Source organism: Oratosquilla oratoria, chromosome 12, assembly GCF_046742065.1.
Source record: "Oratosquilla oratoria isolate Oo_2021 chromosome 12, ASM4674206v1, whole genome shotgun sequence".
NCBI classification, from domain to species: domain Eukaryota; kingdom Metazoa; phylum Arthropoda; class Malacostraca; order Stomatopoda; family Squillidae; genus Oratosquilla; species Oratosquilla oratoria.
Window position 1 is genome coordinate 58,390,547 of NC_134788.1, and position 14,812 is coordinate 58,405,358.

General features: G+C 38.2%; 2 protein-coding genes across 2 annotated transcripts in view; one reads left to right on the forward strand and one right to left on the reverse strand.

The window, feature by feature from the left end:
• Positions 1-4,776, forward strand: part of LOC143031844 (uncharacterized) — a 196,848-nt gene extending 192,072 nt beyond the window's left edge. Inside the window, exon 4 of the mRNA XM_076196182.1 lies at positions 1,464-4,776. Coding sequence (XP_076052297.1) covers positions 1,464-2,885 — 1,422 coding nt within the window. The 3' untranslated portion in view covers positions 2,886-4,776. The remainder of the gene's footprint in view (positions 1-1,463) is intronic.
• Positions 4,777-12,364: 7,588 nt separating this feature from the next.
• LOC143031847 (dnaJ homolog subfamily C member 22-like) overlaps positions 12,365-14,812 on the reverse strand; it is a 49,289-nt gene continuing 46,841 nt past the window's right edge. Inside the window, exon 8 of the mRNA XM_076196188.1 lies at positions 12,365-14,206. The gene's annotated coding sequence lies outside the window, so the exon portion shown is untranslated. The remainder of the gene's footprint in view (positions 14,207-14,812) is intronic.

Here is a 14,812-nt window from a genome sequence, read left to right on the forward strand (position 1 = left end):
TCCCCTATCACAGAGGTGGGGTGGGGTGGGGGCGCCAAAAACTGAAATATATATTCAGAGTAGCAGAGGACAGTGTTAAGATGGGGGGGGGGGGCACAGCATATCAGAGGGACAGTCACAATACAAGAAAATAGTATCTTATCTCTGAGTAGATAGTTCCTCTATCACAGACAAAATTATGTGTGGCTCTGGTCCATAGGGGTGCCAGATATAGAACCTAAAGTATCAGCTGCATGCTACTTGCAGATTTTACTGTACAATATATATATATATATTGTATACTTAGGGCGCAGGTTTTTTTCATACACACTGAATTGACCACCACATCGTTTTCACAATTATTAATTTTCTTCTAATATTTTCAAGTTTCCTCACTAAGGTTCTAATCTTGGGAGGATGAGCAGAAACAAACTGTCCAAAGCTCTCCATTTTAATTAAGACACTCTTAGATGTTTCACACTTCTCTCAGCTTCTCCTTGTACTGCTCCTTTCCTCTCCCATTTAAACAGTTTACCACAAGCACCTCCCCACCTTCTGCCCTTTTCCTCTTTCTCCACCTATCCTCCACTCTCAACTTCCAACAAAAAATTATCTGATATTTCCCCACACTATCCCCTAAGAACGTGGACATCCAGAACTCTTCCTACTCTTTTCCTGGATACCACTACATAGTCCATTAATGCCTTATCAACCACCAGTACATCCACCCTCTCCCATGTGTACTTATGCCTGACCTTTTTCCTAAACACTGTATTTGCTATCAACTCTTTTTAAACACATCTACACCATTAACTCTCCAATATTATTTTTACCTGGTACGCCACACTTCCCAACAACTCCATTTATTGGTTCATCCCTTAGTCTAGCATTGAGATTACCCAATACCACATTGACATTCCTCCCAGAAGTCTCCATGCACTCATTTAAATTTGTGCAAAAAGCTTCCCTTTCCTGTACACTCTTCTCACTGCCACACCCATATGTGCTTATAAAGAGCCACATCTCCCTTCCCAGTTTCATCTTCATCCACATTAACCTTGAAGAAACCTCCTTCCACTCCATTTACTACCTACCTCCTCACTAGTAGTGCAATCCTTTCACTTCCTCATTGGCTCCTCACTAATGACACCCTCCCCACTTCACTCCCAAACTCAAATCACTCTTCCCTTTCAGTTTAGTTTCAATCAATGCCAACACATCCACCTTCCTTCTCACAAAGATTACATCTCTTCCCCTTTACTCTCATCTGTTCCACACCCACACATTAAAAGACCCAAAACTTAGGGTTCTGGCTGGAAAACTCCTCCCAGACCCTCGTATTCCTTGAATGCACCCATAGGGCTACAGAGTGCAGGATACCTAGTCCCACACTCCTTCCTGTTTTAGCCTCCTTTATTGAAATAAACTTGGAATCATACTTTATATGATAATTAAGAAGATATTTATGTCAATCTATATTACAGGCTCATGGTCATCAGAGATACAAGACAATGTTGGAAACATCATATAGAAAAGAAATAGAAATAATTGTCAACGAAGAGAATACAGTGGGAAACAGTGGAGAAACGTATCAGCAAGAGAACATTGGGTCATTAACATCCACAGGAAGCGTAAAGTGTGAAGACGCATCTTATCCCAAGACATCTTATGTGAACATAATTATCGAGAAAGACCACACTTGTAGAATATACGGTACCCCGTTATCGTCATCATCTCATTGGGACACTGATATGAAGACTCATGATATTGAAAACCACTGGGAAGCCATAACCTTCGTTTCTGCGTTTCCACAATTACCTTACCTGGATGTTCACACACAAGCTCATGTGGACGATAAATCTCAAAGTTTTGCTTCCTGTGAAACATCATTTTCTCAGTCTGGATGTATGAAAACTGATGAGAGGCCTCCAAGTTATACAACTTATATTCCAGCATTTCCTCACCTACCATATGTGTATATTCAAGCAAGATCCCACGGAGATGAGGCACCTCATAGTTTCAGTCACTTGAGTAAGGAAATTTATAAATGTACTTTTTGCGAGGCTTCATTTTCTCAGGCATCCAAACTGAAGAGGCATCTAACTATTCACTCAGAAAAAGATACTCACACATGTTCTTTTTGTGGGGATTCATTTTCTCAGTCGTCTGAATTGAATAGTCACTTGAGCACTCACTTCAGTAAGAAGACTCATAAATGTTCCTTGTGCGAGGCTTCGTTTTCAGACTCTAGGACACTGACTGTTCATATTAGAACTCACACAGGAGAGAAGCCTTTCCAGTGTCCTCTTTGCGAGTCGGCATTTTCTCAGTCGGGCAGCTTGAGTGCTCATATAAGGCGTCACACTGGCGAAAAGCCGTACAAATGTGATTATTGTCAAACGTTATTTACCGAGTCTGGTAACCTGAGGAGGCATCTGAGGGTTCATACAGGCGAGAGGCCGTACAGGTGTTCCGTTTGCAAAGCTTCCTTCACCACCTCTCGGAGCCTAAAAATACATTTCAGGTCCCACACGGGTGAAAAGCCGTATAAATGTCTCCTTTGCGAGGCGTCGTTTGCCGTGTCCGGTAGTTTGACTATTCATATGAGAACCCATACTGGCGAACGGCCTTATAAATGCCGTGTGTGCGAAGCTGCGTTCTCGGAGCAGGGTAATCTAAAGACACACATGCGGACCCACACAGGAGAAAAGCCGAACAAGTGTCCCCTTTGTAAAGCTTCATTTTCTCATTCTGGGACTTTGAAGGACCACATGAAGGTGCATACAGGAGAGAAGCCTTTCCACTGTAGCCTTTGTATGGCCTCGTTCACCCAATCTAGTAATTTGAAGACTCACTTGAAGACTCACATAGTTAACGATAAGAACCAGAACAAATGCACTCTATGAAATTCTTCATTTCATGTCATAATTTAAACTATTTGATATGTGTTGACAAACAACCTTCAAAATGTGTCCTCACAGTCCAGAGTATCAGTACTTCCCCCTGACTAAGAGACCAAATTTGAACAAGGGCTTCATGATTATAATTATGATAGAAAATGTAAGGAAATAATTAAAGTTCAATATAAGATATGGTTTCCTTTAGCTTAGCCTAACTTCAGTCCTAATTCCAATACATCTTAACTGTAGGGGTACTGAAACTTTGCACTGTTAGTATTACAACAAGAGTTTAACACAGCTGAAAGTTAATAGGACTTGCATATCTCTTCACTATTGGAAAAAATTGGCAGAATTAAAGCTAAATTGTCACATGGTATGAAGATTAATTAAAGTAGACAACCAGTTTGCTATCAAAAGGATGCCACAGAAGTATATAAGATATTATGGTGGCAGTTGTCATGAAGTGTCAGATGGAAGTGAAAATACACACATGCTTTTTAAAAGTCTTTGCTCTCAGAAATTTTAAATGTGTTTATCAGAACTTGTACCAATGAAAAAGACTTATGTTTTATGTATGAGTTTTCTTCCAGTACAGAAACTTTTCACACATGGGAAGACTTGTAATTGTAGTAGATGTTAATATGATTGTAAGTCATTGTTTCAGACAGGCATACACAATAGTGAAAACCTTTGTAATGTTAAATGTGAAATCCCTTATCCCAGTTATCTAAAATGGAATGTCAAGGTTCATTTTGGTGAGAAACTGTAAGTGTACCAAGTGAATCTGCAAAAATCTTAAAGAAAACAGATGAGTACATTTCACCCTTATAACATTTACAGGTATTCACTATAAATATGAATGCATTACTTGTCATACTTAATGTCAGTTATTAAGATTGTTTTTATTTTGCCTTGGAAAGGTTCAGGTACCTTTATAAGTTGAATAAAATAATTCAGTATTGTTAAGGTTAGAATACATTACTGAAGTCTTTAAGTGGTAACTGTAGCTGTAAGTTATCCAAGATGCAGTGATGGCCAGTGGTGATCAAATGGGGGAAAACTGCATACATATACAAAGGTTACAACAGTGCCAGCATGCACAACATTCCAGGAAAGTACAACAATTTCATTTCTTAAAAACAGAGCATAAGGAACATTTTGTGTATTGACATTCATGTAAGTTTGCAGTCTTCCTAATTCAGCCACAAGCCACCACTGCCAAGATGAAACAGTATCTACTGATGATTAAAAAAAGAAAGAAAAAAAGGTTGTTTACATATGTAGACTAGTTCAAACACCACAGAATCAATCCTTGGTATAAATCAAATTAAATATGTTCAGGTTCACAAATACATTTTACTGAATTTCAGTAGTATTCTTATCCATTTAAATCTCAAGTCACTAACTACTGGTAGTTGCAGATAACATTTATTTTCTGTTACTGAAACAGGATTTAAACAGGAAACAGGATCATGTTCAACATTCATCATTACATGAGAAACTATGAAGCTGAAATATTGTACAATATTAGCAAATGATAAGGGGCTATAGCTGTTCAAATCCCAACTACCAGTATCCCATAGATGAAGACTTGTGTTCTAATTTATTTCAGTAAACTTAAACATGACACATTAAGCATAAAATCCTTACAAACATTTAAACAAGGAGTTTGGTAAGTATTCCTGTGTCATAGTTGTTCTTCATTAGCCACAGTTTTGGTTAGATTTTGGTTCACAAGAGCTCAACATGACAGTCAAAATTGAAAATAAAAAAACAAGAAGACATAAAGAAATATATATATATCTTTGCCAAATATGGTATTGACTTTATAATGAAAAGATAAAACATGAAGTTATCAAATTGAACCCCTCTCCTCTATTTCATATTAGAGACTTGTATGGACTTTGCATGACTAGGGCTTACATAAGTAAGTACCGGTAGTTATATGTTTGTAGCCTCTGTGTAACTTAATTCACTTTAACATGAAAAAAATAATGCACTCAACCCTGAACATACACAGGCCAAACATCCATAGGGGTTATCTTGGAGAGTGGTCCCTCTTTGGTTATTCACATATGATGTGGAATGCTGATGTAAATTTGTGTCACCATACAGATGTGTTGATAAGGAATATACATTGAAAAAAATACTGTAGTTGCCCAATATCTCAGGCAATAAAAGAGTTAGTCCCTGAAGAACTGGAAGATCCCAAAGTATAGTCATCCCTCGTTCGCAGGTTTTTTTATCTGCAGTTTTGACTATTCACGGATTTTAATTGAAAAAAAAAAAAAAAAAATTGACCCATTGGAAGGCCACTAATGCATCCCGCGGGCAGCATGACCCGCCACTCAGTTCACACGTGTTTTTCAAGGTAAATAATTACAAGGTGAATAATCACAGAATAATTACTTTTCTATAGCTGTTCATTCATCAGTTTCCTGTTGATCAGTACCAAATTTTCCCCAATATCTGCAATAGCTTGTCTGAAAATGGCAAAAAACTAGACCCATGTTCAATTGCATCATTCAAAGCGCTAGTACATCGATGCAGTGGGGGTGGCCTATCGATCAATCGAGAAATTGAGAACAACAGCAGTGGTGAAATAGTCAGCTGGAGTGATGCAATTATTTATTGGTTAATAAATGTTTTGTTGTTGATATTTGTCTTTGAAGTATTTCCTTTTATGCCATGCATTTTTTTAAAGTTGGATTTTAGCAATGAAGAAGGAGGGTAAGAAATACGAGATATGAAGTCATTGAGTGAATGACCCTATTATGGGCCATATTGTAATATTCTTAGTTTATTAAGTGTTATTAAATTATACTTGTTGACCGCTGATATATGAGAAGTGAATTTATCATAAGTGGAAGACATGTTTCAACTATTAGTAGAGAAGTGTGGCTAGAATGAAGCACGAGAGTGCGAGTTTTGGTGGTGATATTCTGTGGATTTTCAATGGATTTCTCAAAAGAGAGTATTCGTGGTTTTAGCCATTCACGGGGGTTTTGAGAACGTATTCCCCGCGAATAACAAGGGATGACTGTACTACAGTATTTACACTCGAAGGGCCTTGGATGTAAATGGGAGCTTTGACAATCCAGTTTAACCTTTGGTTTCTGTCCAGGATGGGGCTGATGTAGTTACCCTTAGAGTGCACCAGGGAAGACTTTAAGAAATCAAACCTCCTGATGTGTTCAACAATGAGACTTTTGAGCCCTTATTAGTGACATGTCTTGAAGTGGGCTCCACCAACTTTGTGATCTTGAAATGCAGAGGTTCAGTAGGAGGAAGTGAAAGGGGTTCCCATGACCAGCTCTCAATACTGCCTTAGAAGGAGAGGAGGAAACTGGTTGTTGGAAGAAAGAGTTAAATGGTTCAACAAAAGAGATAGGCGCCATTCAACACTAGCCTCCCTAAGTGAAGCTAATTTTAAGTTGCAGGAATGTAGGCGTAAGTAAAAAAGCTTTCATCATTAATGTGAAAATTTGCCAGTAAATCAGCACAGGAGTACGGACAATGACAGATCTATGCCCCTGACAACTACAAGGCTTCTCATATCTTGGGGGTGGGGGGGTCATGTGCCAATCTTTGGTTTGTCTGGTTTCAAGATGAGTTTGTGTGCCCATTTCTGGATTGCTGAGATCTTGTTTTGATTAGTTGTATATGAATGCTTGGTTTTGCATTGACAGAGACTGTATTAGGCCACCGAATCTATACACACGAAAGCTGAATTGGTTCTGGATTTTCACCAAACCTGTAACATCACAACTGAGATTAAGGATCAATCAAACACGCTTCCTCCTTGACTTTTAATGAAAGTAATGAAATCCAGTCACTTGCTATAATACATGATAATGAACTATTTTTGCTCCCTTCTTTCTCTTGAAGACTTGGTTTATGGATGTTGTTCTAGCCTACACCATGCAATTCTATTAGCTTTGAATAGCGGAAATCCCTGGACATAAATGGATCTAGGTTTATCAAAACTCCTGGTCTGGGGTCCTTCCAGGAGCTGAATAAAACTGCCAATGACCAGAAAAATATCTCTAAAGTAAACCGTTTGGAAGACAGGGAGCTAAAATTCCAATACATTCTTGGATAAACTTGTTTCTCAGTGATTCTTGGGACACTGCACTGTGGTCATATTTCATCACCCAAGTGGAACAGACATCCCTAAACCAACAATTCAAGAAATAACAACTTAGGGAAAACTGGGTTCAAACATTTACAAACCTATCTCCCTCTTTATGTGATAATAGTTCCTGTAGCTTATGAAAAGTAGGCATGTTACAAGGCTTCCAGCCCCCAAGTTCAAGAGGAAAGTTTCATAAAAATATTCTTAATTCAAATCACAATAAAATTACCCACAACCTCCCAAATTATTAGTTTAAGAACAATAATTCATAGAGAATATAACTTAGGCACATACAATATTAGAAATAACAACTAAGAAAATAATGTGTGCATTAAGTAATGAAAAACAACAATCAAGAAAATAGTGTGTATTATGTAATAATTACAAACCACAATTCATTCAGAAAACAACATATGTACATTGCAAATACAGGCTTTCCCCTATTTACAAGTTTTTAAGAAATTTTTCTTAAAATATTCATCAATGAAGCTATTTCTATTTGCAGATATATACTATATTAGAAAAGATACCTATACCAAGGGCTTTTTCACCCTTACAAAGGAGATAGCCAAAGTCAAAAGGCATAATTCTACTCCCGCCCACTCCACTCCCATTCACCACCTCTCCCTCCCTCTTTTCTTGGCTCCTCCAAAGAAGAGACGAGATGAAAGCGGTTATTAAAATGATGAGAACAGGCAAAGCACCTGGGTTGGATGGGTGTCATGCAGTGTCTAAAAAAAAGGGACGTACAGAGTGATGGTGGACTGGCTGGTTTAAGGAGGGTAGAGTGCTGTAGAACTGGAAGAGTACCTGAACAGTTCCATTTTACAAGGGAAAAGGGGACAAATGTAAGTGTATTGGTTTCAGAGGGATCACTTTGTTGAGTGTAGTTGGGAAGGCATAAGTGAGGGTTTTGATCGAGAGGATAAGGAAAGGAACAGAGAGAGTACTTGGTGAGGAACAGTGTGGGTTTAGGAAAGGTAGGGGATGCATGGACCAGATTTTTGTGGTAAGGTAGATATGTGAGAAAGCTTTAGCAAAGAGTAAGGGTGTTTTGGGGGCCTTTATGGATTTGGAAAAAAAACAGGAAGGCACTGTGGGAGGTTTTCCAGATATATGGGATTGGAGGAAACCTGCTAAGAGCACTCGAGTTTTTACGAGAATAGTAGAGCCTGTGTTAGAATTAGAAATGGAGAGAGCGAGTGGTTTGAGGTAAAGGTGGGATTCACCAGGGATGTGTAATGTCTCCATGGCTGTTCAATGTGCACATGGATGGGGCGGTGTGGGAGGTAAATACAAGGGTAATGGACCGGGGATTGGAGATGGCTAAAGAAAATGGAGAAAAGTGGGAGATAAGCCAGTTGTTGTTTGCTGACAACACTGTGCTTGTAGCAGGATCAGAGGAGGGATTAAGTAAGTTAATGACAGAGTGGGAAGGCATGCAAAAGGAGGAAGCTGAAGGTAAATGTGGGTAAAAGTAAGGTGATCAGATGTACAAGGTGAGAGGATGGTAGCAAATTGGAAGAGAGTACTAAGGGAGAGAGAGAGGCTGGAGATGGATAACTTTAGGTATTTGGGGTGGAGGTAGAATGTAGATTAATCCAAAAAGAGCTAAGATAAAAGGGGTACAAATGGTTGATGGACGGATGGATGGAGGTGGCTGCATGCCATGGCTGGCTACCTTCCTTATTAGGGGGGAGTGGCCTTTAGTTTGTAGACAGTGTATAAAGAGCATAACAGTGACTGTTTTGAATGCTGGTACTGGGCTTGTTGGTGCCAAGCTGGCAATGGGTAGTAGGGCAAGTGGGAATGGGAAGGAGACAAAAGATTGAAGGCATCAACTGTAGCTTTTTCCTGCTCACTTAATTTTCTAACACTTCAAACATGCATACATATACCAACAGCTTTTTCACCCTTACAAGGGAGGTAGATAAAAAATAAAAGCATAAAATCCACTCCCACCCATTCTATCCACACATACTCCACATCCACTCACCCTCATTCCTCCCTCCCTCTTACCTTGGCTCCTCTTGGATGACGGGTCATCCCTGCATCTTGTCCACTGCCCTGGGTCAGAAGCAATGTAGCAACAGCACAACTACAGCAAGGCCACTTCATTTAATTGACGATCCTGTCTCCATCCTCTCATGCAGAAAAAGATGGGGAGAAATCCCTTTGGACTGCATCAAAATGTCATTCACACATCCTCCCTCACCCCCCCCCCCCAATTCCCTTCCATACACAACCATTCTCCATTCACCCCTATCTTGTCTTCTCCCTTTCTTAACAGACATTCCCCTCTTTCCCAATGCCCTTTTACCCCATCCATCCATCTCATCCTTGGTTGCCCCCTCATGCTAACTCCTACCTCTGCCTTCCACACTTCTTTAACTAATCTTTCTTCATTCATTCATTCTTTCCATGTGTCCAAACCATCTTCAACTCTATCTTCCAACTCCCTTTCCATCCCTGCTCTTCCCCTCATTTCTCACTCTATTCAGCCTAGTAACCCCTATCATACTTCTCAGACATTTCATCTTAAAAACATTTACATTCTTCCTCTCTCATATTCCATGTTTCTACCCTATACATCCATTCCCAGATGTCGATTTTTCATTACACTTTTTAATCCCCCAAGGCATTTACTTGCTTCTCTCAATCTACATTCTACCTCCACTCCTCCCTTTCCCGCCACATTCACAACCAAGTATATAAAGATATCCATTTCCTCCAGTCTCTCTCCCTTAATACTCACTTCCAACCTGCTGCCATATTCTCTTGTACATCTCATCACCTTTTACCTACATTAATCTTCAACTTCCTTCTTTCGCACACTGTCCTAAACTCCGTCACTAACTTCCTTAACCACTTTGGCATGATAATGCCTACGTAGGTGTCATCATGAGGTGCGAGTGGGTACACGAGGATGCTGGTGTCGGCATTTCAATTATATATTTTTTTTGTAAATGTACACGAGTTACCCCTGGATTCTGTAGACTGGTTTTATCATGTTTTTTGTGTTTATCATTACTCAGAGTAAAAGAGCACAAGTAATACAGCAGTCACTTCATATTTCATAATGTGAGTAGTGTGATGCAAATTACATATGGCAGCCGACACTGCGCGCGAGAATTTGAGTTGTCCTGAAGTGGTAGTTAACCTCTTCAATTCGTGTCAAATATTCATGCCCACATTAGCTACCTGGCGTATAATGATGCATCACAATATGAAATATAAAGTCACAGTTTTTATACTCATTCTCTTCTACTCAGAATATTTGTAATCACTGAGAAAGTGATCAAGCCTGTTCACATAATAAGAGGGTCACTGAGCTACAACTACAAAATAAGTATAATCAGAAATGCAACCACTGGCATCCCCCACATACTCTCTTGTGCCTCATGACTCCCGCTCATATGTGTCATTGGTTTCTGATCCTCTGCTCCTGCTACAAATACAGTGTCATCAGCACACAACTGGCTTATCTCCAATTTTTCTCAATTTTCTTTAACCATCTCCATCCCCCTGCCCAACCTTTGCGTTTACCTCTCACACCACCTCATCCATGTATAAATTGAATAGCCAAGGCAACATAACACATCCCTGGCAAAATCCTACCTTTACCTCAATCTACTCACTTTCTCCAATTCTAATTCTAACACTTAATGGAGAAAAATAAAAAATAGATATTAAATAACAACATATATATACCAAAGGCTTTTTCCCCCTTACAAGAGAGGTAGCCAAAAATCAAAGGCATAAAATCCACTCCCACATACTCCACTCCCATTCACCCCCTTCCCTCCTTATCTTGGCTCCTCCTAGATAAAATAAATAAGAATAAATAAAAAGATAAAATAGATCAATATGAATAAATAAAATCATATGCATAAATTGTGAGAAATTATTTCATCAACTATATATATATATATATATATATTCATCAACTATATAAATCCATCTTATCAACAACAATGACTATTCCATTTTAATATTTTACAAATATGATTGAGATTAACAGGCATATGTACCTCGATGGAAACATACATATGCTGGTACATTGTGACAAATTGATGAAAGTGGAAAAAGAAGTCACGGGTCTAGTTCCGAGTTTTTTAGTTTATTCCTGACCGGTTTTCCTCTATGCTTCTTCAGAGGAAGCATATAGCGAAACTGTACAACAACAAACTCAGAAACTCGGAACTTTACCTGTGACTTCTTTTTCCACCTTCAAACATACATATGTATATATATATACATACATACATTATATATATATATATACATATATATATATATATATATATATATATATACACATATTTTTTATAATTTCTACATTTGTAAATTGGGGTAAGCTTATACTATGCAATACAAATACTGAAGGGTGAATGCTCTTTGGCAACACATGGAATGACAAATTGCACTACCAGAACAGTGCAAATCAACTAAGTATTGACATACATTACAATTATGGTTTGGGCTATAGACAAGTAATTTCATGCAGCAAAACTCTGTCCTTAATTGATAGCCATTTCAAGGCCAGAGTTGCTCAGCTCGATACAAATTATCTCTCCTCACAAAGAACACAATCTGTGTAGCATGTCATTGTCTGGACGGGATCATACCAACCTGGGTGACTAGTTCTAACTTCAGAGACATAATGGGAGGACAGTATGGTAACTAAGGTGGCTAGTGTTGACATTGACAGGGTGCTGGTAACCGGTATTGGCCAAGATGTTGGCAACAGTAATACCTGTGTTTTTGAATGCTGTGGATGTGACAACCATGAATTGATTAATGTTATGCATGGAGGTTTAGTGATGGGTGATCCATGCTGACTATGTTCCAGCATTCAAACTGGGGATAACAGCAATGAAAGAGATACTGGCAGTAAATTTAGTGTTACAACATAAAAGATTAAACCTGAAAAAAACAGATATACTATTTTACCTTAATTTTTTTGCATTATTACAAGATACTAAAAAGAAATGCTGTTGATTCAGTGTTCACCAAATGTGGAACATCTATTCATCTAAATACATATGGATAAAAAAAACTTTTCACACAAGGTGTCTTACAAACTATTAAGTATGTTAATTTACTTATGCTTACTATTTGAGCACTGTTATATTATATCCTCAATATAAAAGACATCTAATGAGAGCACAATTTACTGGAAGGAGATTCCTGTTCATTTCCTTGTAGAAAACAAAAACTGTACTATGAGTACAATTCCTTTAATCACACACACACACTTCACCATCCCAAGCAGTTTACAATCTATGTATGCCTCATCACTGTGAAAGTATCATATATTACCTTGTATTTCTGCCAGAATTCTTTTCCCTTTATATACATACAATTGTAAACACATGTGCACACAAATGCAGCCACTCAATTTAAAGCTGGAGTCAATCCATTACAAAGAGGATATACACCTACCCCTTGATTTAATGGACAAAAAATGGGTACATTGGTACAATAAATAAAAAATATTCACAGAAATTCAACATCAAATTTATGATTTCAAAGATGGGTTGATTCTTGAGAAGTCATGAACAGGGGGTGGGGGTGGAGTCTAGAATTTATTCTGAATCACTGGATCTTGTCTATTGCCTCCGAAATCAGTAAAGTGGGGGTCCATTAACCCATTAAACTCCGATGACAAGATGTCTTGTCATTTGGTCAAATAAAACAAAAAAAATCATAAAACACCAAAATGTTTGATCAAACACCAGAAAAATATGACGTCAGCCCTCGCTTCGCGAAGCGAGGGCTGACATCATATTTTTCTGGTGTTTGATCAAACATTTTGGTGTTTTATGATTTTTTTTTTTATTTGACCAAATGACAAGACTTCTTGTCATCGGAGTTTAATGGGTTACATTGAGGACTGAGTGTATCTCATACTCCGATGCCTCATCGCCTGTGGTGACAGTTGGTTATACTTTTTTGATCCTATGATATCTCCAGAGTTTGTTCTAGCTATAGTCAAATTATTTTACTCAACCAAGGTACCAACTCTGGATAAAATTGAGGTCTCAACTGACCATCTTTCATCCCAAGTGTACCCTTTAGTTGAATAAAATTACTGACCAAAATAAGCATAATCTGAATAGATCATACACTGGCCACAGGAGTGAAGAGGTACTTCATAGACAACCAGACAAGTTATTAATTTACCATAAACACACACACACACACACATGTGCACATACACAGTCCAGAGGTAACATTTGCAACTGTTACTGCTACCCCAGCACTCTGAATTCAAATCTCGCCCAGGGCTGAAATCGTTTCAGTATCGCTGCATTGCACAGCTTTGCCCACAGATTGGTCATGTGTGAGCTCTGGGCTCCCATCAGGGGTGGGGATGTGGTGTGCGTGTGTGTGTGTGTGGGGGGGGGGATTAATAGCTGTCACAAGTCCAACACAGGATCCAAAACCATGGTGAATCACACACACACACACACACACACACACACACACATACACACACACACACACACACAGACTGGAAGCAGGTTACAATGAAGTGTTCAAATTTACTGAGTAGCTCTTCAATGAAAACCAACACACTGACATTATACAAGTGAGCATTATCAGTCCACTACTGACAATGAACCTTCATATATCCATCTTTACATTTCAAAAATGGGTAGTTGATAAGAACTACAAGTGCTTTTTCCTTACTCAGAGTACTTTCACACACTGCCTTCAAGCTATGGCACAATTATCCTCTGTGTCCTAGTGTAAATGAAGACAGCATGTATATCACAAAATAGTATGCAAAAAACATAGCTGAAGTTCAACTTTATAAATCTGTCATTTTAATTAACTAAGTCCCCTGTACATCTGTGCATGTGGTATCTTGTTGAAAAAAAATCTCTGCATAATTTCATCACTAATAAATTAGCTTTTGATGGCTAAACAAACCAATATCATCATCTCATATATGGTTACAGTTTCAACTTCATCAAAACTTCACTTCTACAAAGCATTTTCTTTCTTTTTTTTGATACCCATAGAGGCTTCATATAAACATATACAATATCCTCAAAATCCACATCCTGGTTCCTTATCCTATTTTCCCAAACTACAGTCTTTCACTATAACTTTCATACCAGATCCAGATATCCAATGCAGAAGAGTAGCTCCGCTGTGGATTAGCAATTCTTCCAGTGCTGTGCTGAAAAATGACAAAAACAAACATATATTGAAGTGTGAAGACAGAATGAGTGGTAGGGTGGTGAGTCATTGAACAAAATCTCATCAAGGCAGGCCTGAAACTGGCATATAGCTCTGTTTTCTTACAAATTTGTCAAATTTACCGATCTAATCCAAACAATTCCCCCACAAAGAAAAAACAATAAGCAAATTTGTAAAGTGAAATTGAAGTGATAAAATAGTGAAGTGAATTGAAACACTTTATTAACAACTGTTAAAGAAATCATTATCACAGTGATCGACGCAAAATCAAGATCGCCACCCACGCACTATCAAAACAATCTCATGCGACACATGTAAAATGTCTGATGATATGACACACACCATTATGTGCAATGGATGCACTATATGGATCCGTTATTTTTGCTCAGGGCTCCCATTATACCAAATAGTAATTCTTTACGAAAACAAAAAGAACATACACATGTAAGAGGTGTTTTGATCATAAATATCAAAATGATGAGTTCATGAAGAATAATACAAAGGATACTGAAGATGCACTGATTTGGCAAGAGAAATTTCTCTTAAAAATAAAAACACACGAAAGTAAAGAAATCAGTGCACCATC